Genomic DNA, 16,773 nt, shown 5'->3' with positions numbered 1-16,773 from the left:
TAGTAACCAGCTTTTACTAAGATCAAGCTACTGAACTTCACCAAAGCCCGCAGCTTTTGCCCATCTGATGGAAATGAGTTCATGCAAGAGTGAAATAAAAAGAAAAGCTATTTACAACCGCTATTAGAGCTAAAATGGAAAGACCACATACCCCAATGATTGCGTTCAGTTCTGCCATGGTCACTTGCTTGGCACGCTCCACAGCCTGCACCACTTGTTGCTGGTGCTATAAATGAAGATCAGAAACAGGATAAAATTATTTGTTTTCTAAATTATTAAGCACAGATTCTTCCTTTTACCTTTTCACTTTGCTTTTCAAACTCATGCAGGGCTTGAAATAACTGTTCTCTAACAGACAGTCACATTCTGTGTTGATCTGCAAGAGTATCAGGTAAGGGGAGGATTTTATTTATGCTATTACTTGCCAGGAATTACACCCTTGCCTCCCCAAAAGAGCTATTTTACAATCTGGCTAAACTGGGAACTGTGTTCGTCAACACAGTGTGCTCTTGAATTTACATGCCAACTTAAAATGCCTTACAGCCACACACATTTTTTTATTTAAAAAAAAAGCACACTGAAAAATAAAGGTATGTATTTTCAACAAGCATATGAATCCCACATCACTAAAGGATATACAGATTCTCCTTCTTGGTGCATTTCAAAGCAGTTCAACCGTAAGAAAGAAATTTAAAATACCATTCACAATTCTGTCAAACACGTGAAAGAGAACTAATTATTTCAATCCCCAACATGTAAATTTTAATAGCTTTAAGAAGACCATCAAAAACACATGGTCTAATTAACAACACAGTTTACAAGCTTCAGTGGTTATATTATCTCAGTTTGAGTGATACTGTATTCCTGCAGTAAATTTAAAAATGCTGTATGCTGAAGACTGATTGATATTTATTTGAAAACATCAACTACAAAGAAAATAAGGTCCTCATCTTGCAACAAGAGCCATGTGTGTTTCGAGCTCTACCAGTGGCATATTCATCTGCACAGGCAGCTTCACAGGGTCAGGATTACACAAAACAAATTGGTGCAAGAGGGGGTCAGGGTAAACGGCAAGTAAGTCGTACAATCTGCACTGGGAGTGAGTCATCTTTCATTTACAGCCACAGGTTCAATATGGAGAGGAGGGAGTTCTTGCGTGCCTTGAGAGGTGCTGAAACAGTAATGACAAAACATCAACTCTGTATCAAAACCAACATTTAGATGTTCTTTGGTGCAAAGTTCAAGGCAAGGGCTGAGAGGGTCTCCTTAAGGCCACCAATTTGCCCCCATGGTTGTGTCTATGGGCAGAGCAGAGCCAAGGTACAGCCCATGCAGCAACACCTCCCGTGAATCCTTACCAGGGGCAGAAAGCTGCATAAAATAATGTGGGGGCCCAAATCATCAAGACTTCCTCCAACACAAGAATAGGTGAAGAACATCAGAAAGACTCCCCAGGCAGCACCCTGAGCCCTGCTGGGAGAGCGGGCCCTAAGGAAGGGCTCTGCTACCTCAGGGGCTTGACAGTCTCAGATTTGCCAGTTCTTGGTGCACTGTGGAAACAAAAATGGCGTTTCCACTTATAAACTCTCTCCCATAAAAGCCCTCCAGGTGAGGAGATCAAGCCTAAAAATCCACCTGTAGCTGTAAAAAACACTGACCTCAACTATGAAAAATGGATAAATGCAAATAATGAAGGAGGTAATTTAGAAACACTCCTGGAAGGAAGAAAATGGTTTTAAGGTTTGTTTGTTTGTTTATTTTTAAGCAAAGAAGAATTAAATGAAGGAAATGCCAGGAGAGCAAATAACATACTGCTGCAAACAGAATCACAGCAGTCCCATTTAGAGTTTTGTAAAGCTACAGTGCTAACTTAAACCAAATCTGTCACTTATAAGTAGACAATTTAAAGAACAAAAAGCAGGCCAAACACAAGCAGAGGTGTTCTTGGCATTCAGAGAAAAAAATAAAAAAGCAGTGGAATATCACCATCACAGATAACCAGTGAAAAGGAAATTATGATACTCGAGCCTCAAGTTCCTGACGATGTGTTATCATCTCCAGGCCATCACATGTTAAGGACAGGTACGATTTTCATTGATTATGTAGCTGAAAGCCCAGTGACACGTGGCTCTGTATGACAATGGGGTTATCATAAAAATTACACCACCATTTTCTGGTGGAGGTCAGCCACACCAAAAAGGGGTCACGGCATTTTTGATCAAGTCATCAAAAAAACCACAAACAAACCAACAAAACAAAAAAACAACCACAAAAAACCCCACCAAACAAAAAAACCAGGAAAAAATGCATTTTAAAAATCCTTAAAAAGAAAAAAAAAATTGAGGCATTTACAGTCACCTTTGCTTTCCTACCATTTCCTAGGCAATGCTTTTTGCACTGAGGTAAAGAAATGAACCTAGCTCTTTATCTGTGTATAGCAGCATTCAATTCCAATACCCATTTACTTAAATCCTGTTCCCAGTGCCATGGCCAGAAGAAAAAACTTCTGAGGGCCGTACAGAAAGCCGGCCTGAAAACTTCAAAGTTATTGTAGAAATTACTCCAACTTTCCTCCAGGTTTTGGAAAAACAAGTCAACTCCACAAGAGTTTGAATGGTTTCCTTTCCTTTACAGCAAACATAGGAAGAATGGCTCTGAGGAATACTTGGAAAAACATTATTCCATTCCCGGGTGAGGTGAAGAGAAGGTGGAGGGGTAGAATACCACAATCTCACTTTAAGATTTCTGTTGGAAAGCACTGTAAGACAGAAATTCCCTAAGCAGCCACACAAGGCATCTTTCATTGATTTTAATAGGTTTGGGATCAAGCTTTCATGGAGAGGAGAAAACCCATGGGCCTTGTAACAATGAACCTAAATTGGGTACGGTAGAGACAATTAAAACTCTCCTATTGTTAGCTGCTTTAACACTGATTTAATCTTCAGTGGCATCGTATGCAAAAGCCTCAAAATAAGTGGTCTGTAATTAGCCTCTCCATCACTTCCACCTCCTCGCAGTAACCGAGCAGACTCACGCTCAGCTCCCCAAACCCCCACAGGGGGCCTGCCCCAAGTGACCCTGGGGCCACTTCGAGTCACAGGGCAAACCACACACTCCAGTGGGTAACAACACAGAAAAGCAGTCACCGCACTGCGCGGCAGAGCCCACCCTGGCGATTCTGAACCTGGGGCCGACAACGGAGCAGGGGCTCCACCTCACTGACCCTGGCTCTGGTAATGGGTGGAGAACTCTATGTGCAGGGAAGGAGCTCAACCGGACTCCAGGACCCACTGCAACCCAAAGCCAAGGTAAGAGGCAGGGAGCCCAGGGGCCTGCCGAGCAGGACAGCAGCTGGTACCCAAGGATGGATGGCTCCAGTGCTTACCACAGGCTTGAACACTTTTTCTGGCCAGCAGGCCAGTAGCAAGCAGCATTACGTTAAAACCAAGCAGTATACATTAGCCTGCCCATCAAGTGATCACAGAGCATTTTACAGCCAAGTAAAACCAGCAACAACAAAAAAAGGGTTACTTTTTTCCCAAACAAATAGAGACATGGGGTTGCAGCTTTCACACACATTTAATGCTAGCCTTCCTCTGTGCACACAAGCAAATGACAGACCCATTTTCCTCAGTTATGGGAAAACAGTATTTTGCATTGTATTTAACAGGCCAGAGCAATGAACTCAATACCCTGCCCCGCCTGTCACGCAGACTAGTATCATTTCTCCTTTTTAACTTCTTCCCTGTCTCTTCTCTTCACCCCTTTTTGCTTTCTGCAATGAGCGGTGTGTCTGCACTTGCCTTGTGTTGGAAAATCACCTCCTTTCAGTCTCATGGTGGGTAGCAGCAACACAGACCACAAGAAGGATGTAGGCTTTTTCTCCATCACATTGTCTTACCACACCATCTTGTCACCTAGCCCTGGCTCCTGCAGAAGCGTTGCAGCATGGTGGAAAATACCTGGGCTTTTTATACCATGTCAGAACTCCCCGTGGCTCCCACTGACAAGGGTAGCCATGCTGACAGCAACAGAGCTGCTGAAATTCCCCCTGGAGCGCACACACGGGTGCTGGTGTTAAAAATGTCTAATTCCAGCCTGCCTCCAGCACCGCCTACCAGGTCCAAAGTACAGCACACACTTAGCAAACTAAAAAAGACCAGCAAGGTCACTGCATCCAGGCACCATAACTCAGACAAGACATAATAGCCACTTCATTATATCTTCTATGTATCAAAATATATTGGTATCTATCAATAGATATCAAAATCACATAGATTGCTAAAAAGATGCCTTCCTTGGTAGAAGGATTACAGATATCTGATAGCTTCCTTGTATTTACTCTTTCAGCTCTAGTCTGGGGCAAATCTAAGATGGAGGAAAATAATTCTGTGTTCTCAGCCTCTTGTATCTCAGACCAACAACTACTTAATTTTGAACAGCAGGTAAGGACCCCTGCTCTGGTTCTATATAATGGATCTCTCACTCTTCATCCAAATTTACTGAACTTTAGAAGCACCTCTAGGGAATGTATGTACAGACAAGAGCAAGCACATTACGGCCCATATCCATCTTATAAAAGGAAAACCATCAATTAATATTAAAGTGTTAGAAAGGAAAAGACTGCATGCAGCATTTCGTTTTTGTATGGTTGTTTGCGTGTGTGCATGCCAACGCTTGGCATTTTATTGTACTGCTAAGTATATTTGACCACCTTATCGTGCATGGGGAACTGAATATCCTTATTAAAAAGCAATCCTTCTTGCTTATTATTAGCCAGTTCACTGGAAGTTGGAATGGAAAGTGCACCTTCCCAAGAAGTTTATTACAGCCTCCTCCAGCCTACGTAACGCTTCCATAGAAGGTGACAGGGGACAATACCATCAACATTTGTCTGGCTTCTCAAGCAGCTTTTGCAGGTTGTGCTGAGCTCCAGGTTGCCACAACTACATCGTTAGCTGTAAATCAGCCAGCTTGCGTGTGTCTCATGAATATAAACACAGTCAATATTTACTCAAAAGAAGGTAACCATGATATATGAGTATCTCTAGCCACACTGAACAACTACCACTATCCAGCACATGAGGTCGTTCAGCACTCAATAGCCCATAAGGTCCCACAATGACAGCTACAGGTTGCAGCCAGCCACATACCCTACCTTGACCAGACAAGAACCAGCCCCACCCTAAAAGCCACAGGATTGTGTAAGTGTCACACTTTGCTGCAGCTGGTAAATTCAGTTTGGAAGTGTAAATTAGCAGGGGCATGATCTATGGCTTTAGACCCAAAATGAATTGCATCTTACTGGCTAGATCATTCTATGATGTGAACATCAAACTACCTATTATCAGCTGCAGCAGATCAAAACTAAGTTAACTGAGTGCCTACAACCTCCAAGTACTTACCTACAACTTTGCAGGCACCCACTTCACCTTATGCAATAAGAACTACTTTGAGCACACTGGTATCTCACAACATCACAGGGAGGTGGAAAATGACTGTTGCAACACAGGAAGACCACAACCACAGCAGAAATTGAACACACATCACCCCTGAGGTCCATCTCATGCCTCGACCACAAAGTCATTCTTTCCTATCAAAATGGGAAGCTCATACTTCTTGGTGCTGTTTTTTAGTCAGCCTAAGTCAGAGTCAACATAAAAACAAGGTACCACTTGACTGTGTATTTAGGCAGGCTAGGAACTTTATTTTCAATATATGCTTAGATGATGTACAGCACAGTAAAACTGACTGAAGCCTGGAGAACTTCCTGAATACTTTACTGGATTGTCCCCTGAAACAAAGCACGCACTAGTACACAGTAGGGTGATGAATTATAATTGGATCCTTTTCATGAGATCTCTAGTGATTTTGGCCACGATTTCTTACTTCTAAGTGAGTTATCGCAAGCCATTGATTCCTTACAAAGTTAACAAGCAATAAGACAAGTTAACCTGGTGCTATTATGAGGCAATAATGTTGCCATCAGTGCATGTAACCACTGTATTTTGTTCATTTTTCCCTCAGGCACAATACAAAAGGAGCCTGATCACATTTTTCAGGTCCTATTCCACAATTAGACCGTATGCAAAATGCATAAACAGCAAAAAGCACGCTGCAATTCAATTCCCTCTTAATCTAGATGAAGAAATAAAGAGGCTGCCATTAAGAAACTCACTTTTTAAAGACACAAATTAGATAGAAACCAAGAATACTCAAATCTGGAGATCAGTTCTCTTTTGCCTCATCAGCGTACGCCAACATAAACTGATTTAAGCAAGCTTTTTTACTAACAGAGGTCAAACGATTAACGATTTTCCTAACCCAGTATGAAAACTATCACAATCAGTGGTATTGTCAAGACACGAGGAAAGTTTTTTTACACTTCTCCTTTCAGTCCCTGTCTAGTTCCCCTCCCCTCTTGCTAGGTGAACTAAAAAGCAGACTCGCCTCCACACAAGACGAATGTGTACACTGGCTTTTTGGAAGTGCGCCATTTTTTCTTTGTCAATGCACATAAAAACTCTGAAGTAGTGAACTTTTTTTGACCTCTCCATCTCCTCTGTAGCCCAAAGAGCTTTGACACTGTGCTACATGCACAGAGGAGGAGCTGCAAGACTTGGTAAATGAGACATGCAAACAGGTGAAGGAAACTTTATGGGCCACAGATTTAAAAAGCAGAGGCTGACTAGCAGAGAATCCATACAAGAGCATGTTTTCAGATCAAATACTGCTTAACTCAAAGCTCTCATCTAAAGCCTAAAAAGTAAACAGCAGTCATTAAGCACACTGATTCTGGTGCATTTAAGCCCCCACCGGGTGGTACTATACCCATGACAGAAGTGGGACAACATAATTTTCTAAATTTACAGTCTGGATCATCTCATTTGTCTACCTACATAGTTCTAACAACTAGCATATTAATGACAAGCTACTGCAATGGTTAAGTCCAGAATTACTTTAAAAGTGCTCTCCATGCCTAGCTTGATGGCCAGGAGGTTGTTAAACACTGATTAGCCCGTGGCTCATAGCTCCCAAGTTACTGTGTGTGAACACCACATGGGAGATTCTCCTCGATGGAAGAAGTAAGTACAATATGCACCTTCATAGTGCCTCCTCCTTCTAAGGCAGGGACTTCAAATGTACCAATACCAACTTTCAGGAGAATGACTCCAGGGCTATTTGGCTCCGGCGACCGGAGAGCACAATGCATATGGAGCAGAGAAAAGGGAGTGAGCCTGCGCTCACCTGAGGCTCAAAAACCTACAGCCTTCTTCTCTTTTTTTCTCCTTTTCGTTTTTTTTTCTTCAATTCCACTTGCGCATACAAAGTGGGTGGAGACTAGGATTTCCAAAATCAAAGGCCAAAAATCTATCAGTCACTCTGAATCAAACACATCTTTCTTCAAATGTATTCTAAGCCCATGTAATCCTTTTGCTTGTCTAATTGGCAAGGAACACTCACTCCAAGTAACACAATCCATCCATGGGCTGGATTTGTGGAACCAGAGCAGTGTGACTTACTTGTGTATGGTAATAAAGTTTTGTTTAGCATTTCAGCTCAAAATAGCAGTACCAGCAGTAGTATACTGGTACAAAGTTTAAAAACACCGTACCACATACTCTACAGAAGATGTCTCTGTCGTGGAAATGCTGATCCCACGTCTTTGCCAAGATCACAGCTTTGCCTGCCAAGTACTCACCCCTGCCTTTGTTTCAAAATTGTGGCATTTCAGTGCTCACTTTAGCATGAGTATGAATCAGCTTTACACCTCATTTTTATATGCTGTGCTATTCCTGCACAGCAAATAAAACCCCGTAACTAGATGTATAGCCATTCTGTAGCAGTCAAAGTACAAAATCAACAGCTACTTGTTTTAGATCCATGCAGGACTTGAATTCTGTTTCCCCAGCGATTTAACTAGATCATTACACATCATTTAGTTTCCACAAATCCATCTTTATAAGCAGAGAGTACAGCAGCAGTCATGAACATTGTCAGGTTCTAGTTTTGATAATGTTGTTGTCATTTCAAATACACACAGATGCACATGCGCGTGCACACACGCAGCACATTAGCTGAATGCTGATACACAACACAAAGCCTCTCATTCGCAGCAGAATGTGCAGCTCTCTTGAAAAGCAATGTTACTTTATGGAACGACTGAGAAAGTGGGAGAAAGACTTGCAGGGTGTTCTCAGGCACAGTGTTTCACGGATGCAATGCACAGAAATACACCTTCCAGCTTTGATTTCTCGGCTACTGATTCTACTGAAATGAAACCATGCATTAAATAGATGCATGCCAGCCTGCGCCAGCAGACGCCAGTTTCCAGCCCCTTTCCTCCAGCAGGGTGGGCAGGGGAAGCCCTTACGCACCCAAGGTCTCCTTTCATGAACCACACTTTCATTTTACTTCACACATGCCTGTGGCTCCACGGCTCCCTTGCTAGCTCCCACCAACTCCCCCAAATCCCAGTGCCCCTCAAAGTATCTACAATGCACTCAATATAATACCAGCAAATCATAATTTGGAGAAAATTAGTGCTTAGAGAAATCAGCTCACAGCGAGTTTCAATCTTCTATATTCCCCAAATACACAGAAAACATAAAAGAATGCAAAGAGAAAAAAGGCAGGAAAAAAGCTGCATTTCTATGCCTACTGTGTTGAACATCACTAGTTGGTATACCAAAATAGAAGTTTCTGCCGAACTTTAACATCTGCTGCCAAGAATGTTGCACAAATCATGCCCTTCTAGCATTTTTGCAAGCTATCCTCTGATTTCAGACCAATGAAGTCGTAACTGGGAGAAAAACTGCATTGTACATGAGAGCAAAATATTTAAACAACTAAAATTTTGCTTAGCACATTATGACACAGTCCCTTTCATAAATATATTTAAGTGATATTATAATGGTCTTGGAGAAGACAATGAAGTTACAGTGATAACAGCACAGTTGAAAGTCATCTACAAGCACCTAGAGATTCATAAAGAAAAAGTCTCAACACAAAGTCCCACTTTTGTAATAGCTACGATGAGGCAATCATTTAGATCAGCACCAGTACAAACAACTACCTACCTCTTGGGACAGGAAGGGAATGACTTGTGCACATATAGCATTCAGCCTCTTGACAATTTCTGCCTGTAAGTGACAAGAAGACAGAAGTTCAATTATATAAATTCTTAGATGTGATGCTCATCCATGAACACAGAAGATACATTTGTTTGTTTTTTTTTTAATCCCTAGTCATCCTCTGGCCAGGAGAGATTATCAAAGTAACAAAAGTATTTGGACATCAATTCAACAATACAGAGGAAGCTAATAATTTCTGGCTAAGAAAGTTTTCCTTAAAAAACACAGTTTAGAACTGACACAAAGAAAACTTAATTCTGATTATAATTCTCAATTCTGCTCACGCAATCAAAGGCATTTAAAGAAAAAAATCTTCAGTATTTTTTCAAACAAAAATAGATAATAACTTTCATAACAAGAAAGATAAATAAAAAAACATGTCTTGAACTGTCTCCTAAGAAGTAAAAAGAAGGATCACTTCAAATTACAACAATGCAAAGGGAACAAATAAACCAATTACTTCTATATTAACATTGCCTATCATGAGAACATTCGCCACACAATATACAACTTCACTGATAATCATTCTACCACATATTTTAGAAAGAGATACTGCAGTCTTGTATCATATTTATGCTGTTATGAAACCTGAGGTTAACAGTAGTTACTTTTGTATTGCAACTGTGATCAGAAATGAATAATATACAACGTTTTATTTCCACACTGGAGATCAATTCTTATTCTGTGTATTTAATCTGCAAATCTCAATAGAGACGGAGGAGGAGATTTGGCATGAATTACAGCTCCAGAAACAGAATATTTAAAGCCACATAGTCTTTCTTACAATAAATCATAACTTTCTTATAACAAATTGTAACTGGGGTCAGTTCCTCATTAAATGGTAGGAGAGAATGCTCTTCCTCTTGCAGAGTCACTAACCATGTGACAAAGACATACAAACTTGTGCAATTTAGGCTTCCTTCTTTTAACAGCAACACTTCCAGCCTTTTTGCTATGCTGTCTTTTAAATTGCAAACACTTAGAAAAGAACCTACAGAACAAAAGGACTCAGAAGTAGCAGTAAAAAAAAAAGTCAGAACCACATATAAAATAAATCTGGGTTCAAGGAATATTACAGTTACACAGCTACATAACCAGAAGATGCAGTACACTAGAGGTAAGGGTACATGTGAAACTAACTCTGCCCCCTTGTGCATACTGTGATACACTCGAGTTAACACACTTCGCAATACAATTTCTTCATTTCTCTGAAATACATCTAAACTCCTGTAGGTTATTTATACAGCAATTTCTATGCTACACTGTCCTAGTATCTTCTCACTGGTTTTCACTGTTTATGCAAGTCCTCATCTTGTTAAAGTTATGCATTTTAGTACATTTTTTACTTTCATCTACCACACCTTTTCTGTTTATTCACCAGCGTAGGTACCTTAAAGGACGCCTGACAGTATGTTCCATTCACTACAAAGCTACATTACCTGCTAATTTCAAAGGTCTATATGTGCCTATAAGATCAGATATCCCACAACGTAAAACTTGAATGCCCCTTTAAATAGACAGTGTTCACTATTCTAGTTGACACAGAGATTTACGAGTTGCTTGTTAGCAGAGCTGTACGGGGAGTGACAAGATGTGTGCATCTAAGCTTCAGCCACAGAGGCTGCATGATCCAACACGGCATTACTTGAGAAACAGTATTTGATTAAGGAATTGTAGACCATAATATAATGCACAGCTCTGAAGTACCTGTGCTGTATTGGCTCAGGCACCATTAATTTACTAATTTCCAAATTTTGAGTCCCAGCCACGCTGCTGTTTTTTTTTAAAGGAATCTCCTGAGTGCTTTAAAACCACGTCCTGCTCTTCAAGGCTTTTCTGTAAAAAGAGGAGACTCCAAAGTGCCGCCGCCCTGACTTGAGCCGAAGCCCCTTTGACCTGCCATTTAACATACATGTGTGCCTTAGTAAAAAAAAGCCACGTGATGCTTTCCTCCACTGCAAAACAACTCCTCCTACCCTTCTTTAAAATGCATGTTGCAGCCTTACACACCTCCTGAACAGCTCCTGCAGGGAGCCTTTGCTTTGACTGTGCTTAGCAGAAGACCATGTTTCCTCCACAGCTACATTAGCTGGACGCCTCTACTGCACTGCTCAGGAACTGAGAATAAAACTGGTTCAAAGTGCCATGCAAGAGTTCAGCATGTCATTTTAACAGGCTTGTGGATTGATAGATTTTAAGGCCAGAAGGGACTGTAACAATTGTCTTATCTGACCTCCTGAGTAACACAGGCTGTAAAACCTCACTGACTTCTCCATCAACCCTGTAAATTCTAGTTCAGCTAGAATATAGCTTAGTCAACAAAAATAATTTTATTCAACTCACTTTGAGGCATTTCTTCTCAATTAAGGTACTCAATCCCAGCTATTTTAGGTATGATGTTTTCCTTTTGATCACTTCCCTCTCCGCCTCCCAACAGAAGAAGTATGTCTCTTTCCTACTGTTGTTCTGGCCAAAAAGTGGTTGAAATACAAAAATTCACCTCCGGCAGATTCTGAGCCTGGGAAATGTTAAGCTAAAAAGCGTCTTCCAAAAAGCTGTAAGTAACTGAAAACAGGTGACTGAATATGAACGGTTTCACAACCGTAATAAACCTCTTGATATCAATCCCGCTGGAGTGCAGAACAGCGAGTCTTTTCATGCTGTACACAGCAAAGTGAGCTGATGGAGGCAGCACCCAGCTCAACCCACGGAGAAGAGAAAGAGCTCGCTAACAGCTTCAAAAGATGCTGAGACGCTCCCAGCAGCATTTCTCAGCCAGGCAAGGGGCCTGTCAGGCCAGTCACAACAAAGCTGAGAAGCCCTTGCTATGCTGAAGCGGTGTTTACACTATTTCCTTATTAAAATGGTCTGCAGTCCCCCTAACAATGAGGATCCCCAGTTGCATGGTTGTGCATACAGTTATGTTTTATCACCCTCGAAACATGGGCAGCAAGGAAACAGCCCAGCAGAGCAGCAGCAGACTGCAGAGGCACGGCATGACCAAGGCACAGACTGCCTACCTTTGGAGACCACAGGTAGCAAGAAGGCATGAAGGAAAACACTGTGTACCATGCGTAAGTGATAGGAAGGACATTATACGTTCTGTACCAAACAAAATCTTAAACCAAACCAAACATTTTAAATACAAGGTACCCTCTGCCTTGATACTGAAAACTGTTCCTGCAATTAACTGTTCAGGATAATACCACAGCAACAAGCTTGAGTGTTTACTACAAAACAAGTAAGAGGAGGAGTTAGCTGCCTCAAGCTAACTAGCTAGAGTGGGTTTCCTGTGACGCCACCCTAAAAGTTGAAGGTGTAGGTACTGACAACACAGGTTAGCATCTTAGTAGACTATTCCTATTGCCATTGGAGGAGGCCTGTAAATTCATTTTTCTTTGCATAAGGTACAAAGTCAGACACAAAATAAAACATGAGTCCACTTTACATTTCTATGCTCATACAGATTTTTAAAACCCTGCATTTAAAACCCAGATTAGGATCTTCTGTTTTCTTCTAGATGTCAGGCCAATGGGTTTTTCAGGATCAACCTAATTGGCAGGAGAAGGAAAAAGTATGATTTCATAAAATCAGGCAGCCAATTCCTCACACGGCAAGCCAAAGTTGCCTCGGAAACACGGCTGCTTCCACGGTCATCTAATTCTGCCTCTTTTGTCCCATGGGACCAGGCTTTAGAGAGGCATCATTTATTTACAGGCCTTTCCACTGGGCTTCAGTTATCGGCCAATAATACTGTGGACACACACACTTCTAATGGCCTATGTTTTGAAACCAAGTCTAATCTGATGGCGCAGCGCCCAAACTCCTTTTCCAGCATAGCCATTAAAGGATGTAGGTTATTGCTGTTGTCACCATTGATATTTGTCATTGTAATGTAATTAGGGCCCTAAAATGATGCATTACAGCCCTTGGCACAGCTTCTATTAAAATCTTTTCTTCTGCTCACTGAACTGCGACCTGCTTTCTGATGAATAACAGACAGACAGCTTTAGGGTGAGCAGCAGATTCATCAAAGAAGTATTTTTCAGCTCTGGAAATAAAATAAATAAATAAATTACAGAGGGAAGCCTAAGAAGAAAAGCACAAGTAAGGGGGGGGGGGGGGGGGGGGGCGCGGAAAAAAGCACACAGCACATTTGAATTTCATCTGACCACTTGAAATTCTGATTGCATCTGATGAATCTTTCTTAGGACAATATATTCCCAGCCTGTGAATCACATGGTTAATCAGGGCTCTAATCTGCTATCCATCAGCCTATGCCAGCACTGTAACTTCCAATCAAATTTATAGGTTATGTGGGTCACGCATCTCTGAACAACTACATTCACGGATATCCCATTTCAACCAGCACAGATTCTGAAATGCTGTTGTTAGGGTTACTGAATGTTATAATACTATTCAAGGCTTTATGAAAGCTCCTGATAAACAGCTGCTAAATTATTGCCTATGGATACAGCATGATGCTCTGAAATAGCATTAATGGCCCAATAAAAGTGCGATTGTTCATGCCAAAATATAAAAAGGATAGCTTTTGCTGCCATAGTTTGTCAAATATGTTAACAAACACCGACACTTCTATTACTCCTTTCCCTAAACACAAAAGATGTTTGGTTTTGCATAAAAACACACCAGCACGGTACCAGAAAAGATGAAGGAGAGTCAGGCAGGAAAGGCTAGGGCTGGAATAATCTTTTTACTTATCTAATGTAAGCTTGTATTGTTTGTATCCTCTGGGAGACAACTACAAAAGACACTATTTTAACAGTTTTAAGCTCTTTTTATAGCCACTTGCATGGCATCTTTTTCAGAAAGAAAGATTAAATATTTATTAACTACAATGTTAATAAGTTTTTCGTTTTGTTATGCATACAAAGAGACGATAATAAAAGTGCTGTGCCAGAATCGAAGTAAAAGGATGAAGACCCGAGTCAGTTAACAGTTCCTTACCATTATCGTAGGGATACAACACAAGAGCAACAGCTTAGGTTTCTGGTCCAGCCAACAAAATCTTCTTGACTGAAGTAGATGGTTAAATGGCACTTAATTGCCTAAAGACATCTAAAAACCTGACCTTTAAGTTTGAAAGTGCCTATAAAGCATCCTGAAAAATGTTTGGAAGATAAGCCTGTGAGCAAGGCTACACCTCAGGTCCCGCGAGGTAACGAGCCCCTGAAGGGGGCTCAGCAAAGCTGGTCCTTAGGGTACAACAACCACCCCGTGCTACCAGCTGTACACAGAGGGGAGCATGTGACGGACCATTAGACTCCTAAACCCCTTTGAGGATGGCAACGTCGGGGTTTAATTCAATTTACCCTTGCCACACACAGCTAAAATAGGACATAAGCACACAGTAGAGTACAGGTATGTGTTTAAGTGCCTTGAAAAGTATTTTAGCATATGTCAGAATTCTTACGACAGATGGGGACTAAAAGAGAAGCAAGGGTCATATAAACTCCAGATATTACTCAGAAACCTTGTAATACATAGGGAGTTCAGAATCAATCTGTTGCTTAAAAATCTCCATTTGCATTCTTTTTTGTTAGAGGAAAAAAGAGAATTGGGATTTTATTTATAGTTTATAAACTTCAGCAAAATATTTCCACTATATTTCACAAAGTTCCATAGTTATTACAATTATAAAAAATTGCTGGTAAAGAATTACCACTGGAGGCTGTAGGTCTGTCAGTGGAATGGAAACAAAACTACTATATATGTATTGTTGAAATAAAACAGAATAATAAAACACTATTGGGAAACCCATTTCAGCAGCCAGTAGGAAAAAGAATATATGCAATTACACTTTCAGAAAAATAATCTGAAACAACTGTTATTTCAGGTTTAATTTGTTCTACACAATGCAGCCTTTGCCAAAAAGATCAATCTAGTTTATTAAGTGCTTACCAAGAACACATGCACACACCCATAATATCTAAACAAGCATTTCACAAATTAGTGAGAAGAAAAAACATTATTACACTGTATGAGACATATCACGATTCTGAATAAAGCAAGCAAAAAATGCTAATTTTAGTATTTCATAGAAAATTAACTCTTCTTTCATAAAGAAGAATGTGTTTTGTTTTAATCACAGACTGTTGTCTGAAAGTGCTTACTCCAGTTCTACAGAACTGGAGGAAATAGTGCAAGCCCTGAATATAAAATTTCTCTTCAGCTCTAAAGGAATAGTGTTGGAAACTGAGCCACAAAGAGTCTAGTCTTCTAGACAAAGAGAATGGAGGGAAAAGTTCTTTGCTGAGAAGGATACTAAACAGAAAACTACTTCTTCACTAAGCCAGTTTGTCAAGTTTAGATTTAATCTGAGCAATACATATACAAGCTGAACACAGGCGGGACCACCAGATTCTCTGAATAATCACAGGTACATTCTCCACCTCACTTTCCTATCAACCTTCTTTACAAACATCGCAGCTAAGCTCATGATGTACTGTAAACTTGATTCTTACCCTTTTTAAGTTAATCTAGGTGCTTATTTTGCACAAAATACTGCAGACAGCAACATAAGCAATAAATTGCAGTGGCAGAACTTGCAAAATCTATTTTCTAACACACACCCCAATCCATGGGCTGCTGAGGTGAACTGATAAGTCAAATGTACGGCCTAGAGATCCCCATAGTCTCAGTAGTTCAGGCTGCCAGCAAGTAGCAAGCTGCACCCTGCCCTGCCACAAGCACCTGCAGAGCATCCAGAAAAAAAGCTGCAAGTAGAACTTGAAATGGCAGAGACTGGCCTCAACTTCCCTTCCTCAAAGGCAGCAGGAAACGGTGAAAAAGCAGACAGAAATGAGTAATAAGGGGACACTGCCACAGGAGGTGCTGTTGCCATCAGTACAGCTTTGAAGTCCCCTATAAGGTACTATCCCTTCACCTACCAGCAACCCTCAGCATTTTGTAGCAATATTTGTTTTGTGAAGCATGGCCTCATAACATAGGGATAAGAAGTTTCCACTACCCTGCACCAGCTGAAGCAATCAGACTTCATAGTTTTAAAAAAACAAAACTTTTTTTAAGCTTACAAACCTGTGGCATCGCACAAATGCAGCCTCAGCTTTGAGTTCAGTCTTTTCCATGTCTCCTAGCTGCAGTTAGGTCACAATTTCCCATTTCAGTCTTTACCAAAACAGCTGAAACACAGCAGCACATGCACAATCACTACTCCCCTACTACTAGATTCCTCCGCTCACACATCCCTCCAAAGAGTCTGACCAGAGTTATCCTGCACCTGCTAGAAACGGCACATGCCAGGCTGAGCCTGTCCTTGCAACTATATGCATACAGTGGTTTTAGTGTGAAGTTTTAATTTAATTGGATGCAGAAAGTCCCCTGTTCATTTACATCACATGTTGTCCTGACTTCAGCTGGGATAGAATTAAATTTCTTCGTAGTAGCTAGTATGGGACTATGTTTTGGATTTGTGCTGGAAACAGCGGTGATAATGTGGAGATGTTTTAGTTGTTGCTAAGTAGCGCTTACACTGGTTAAGGACTTTTTCAACTCCCCGTGCTCTGCTGGGTGCACAAGAAGCTGGGAGGGGACACAGCCAGGACAGCTGACCCAAACTGACCAGAGGGATATCCCACACCATATGACGTCATGCTCA

General features: G+C 41.0%; 1 protein-coding gene across 3 annotated transcripts in view; it reads right to left on the bottom strand.

The window, feature by feature from the left end:
• Nucleotides 1–16,773, bottom strand: part of LOC104045385 (TLE family member 4, transcriptional corepressor) — a 99,844-nt gene that overhangs the window by 58,424 nt on the left and 24,647 nt on the right. For 2 of the 3 annotated variants that reach the window (XM_064438030.1, XM_064438031.1), the window contains exons 5-6: nt 9,081–9,143; nt 152–226 (exon numbers count right to left, since the gene is read on the bottom strand). In XM_064438030.1, coding sequence (XP_064294100.1) covers nt 152–226; nt 9,081–9,143 — 138 coding nt within the window. The remainder of the gene's footprint in view (nt 1–151; nt 227–9,080; nt 9,144–16,773) is intronic. The other variant, XM_064438032.1, reaches the window with a different exon arrangement.

This window comes from Phalacrocorax carbo, chromosome Z (genome assembly GCF_963921805.1).
Source record: "Phalacrocorax carbo chromosome Z, bPhaCar2.1, whole genome shotgun sequence".
Classification (NCBI taxonomy): domain Eukaryota; kingdom Metazoa; phylum Chordata; class Aves; order Suliformes; family Phalacrocoracidae; genus Phalacrocorax; species Phalacrocorax carbo.
The sequence above is the reverse complement of the archived record's forward strand: the minus strand, read 5'-3'. Positions and strand labels throughout refer to the sequence as shown.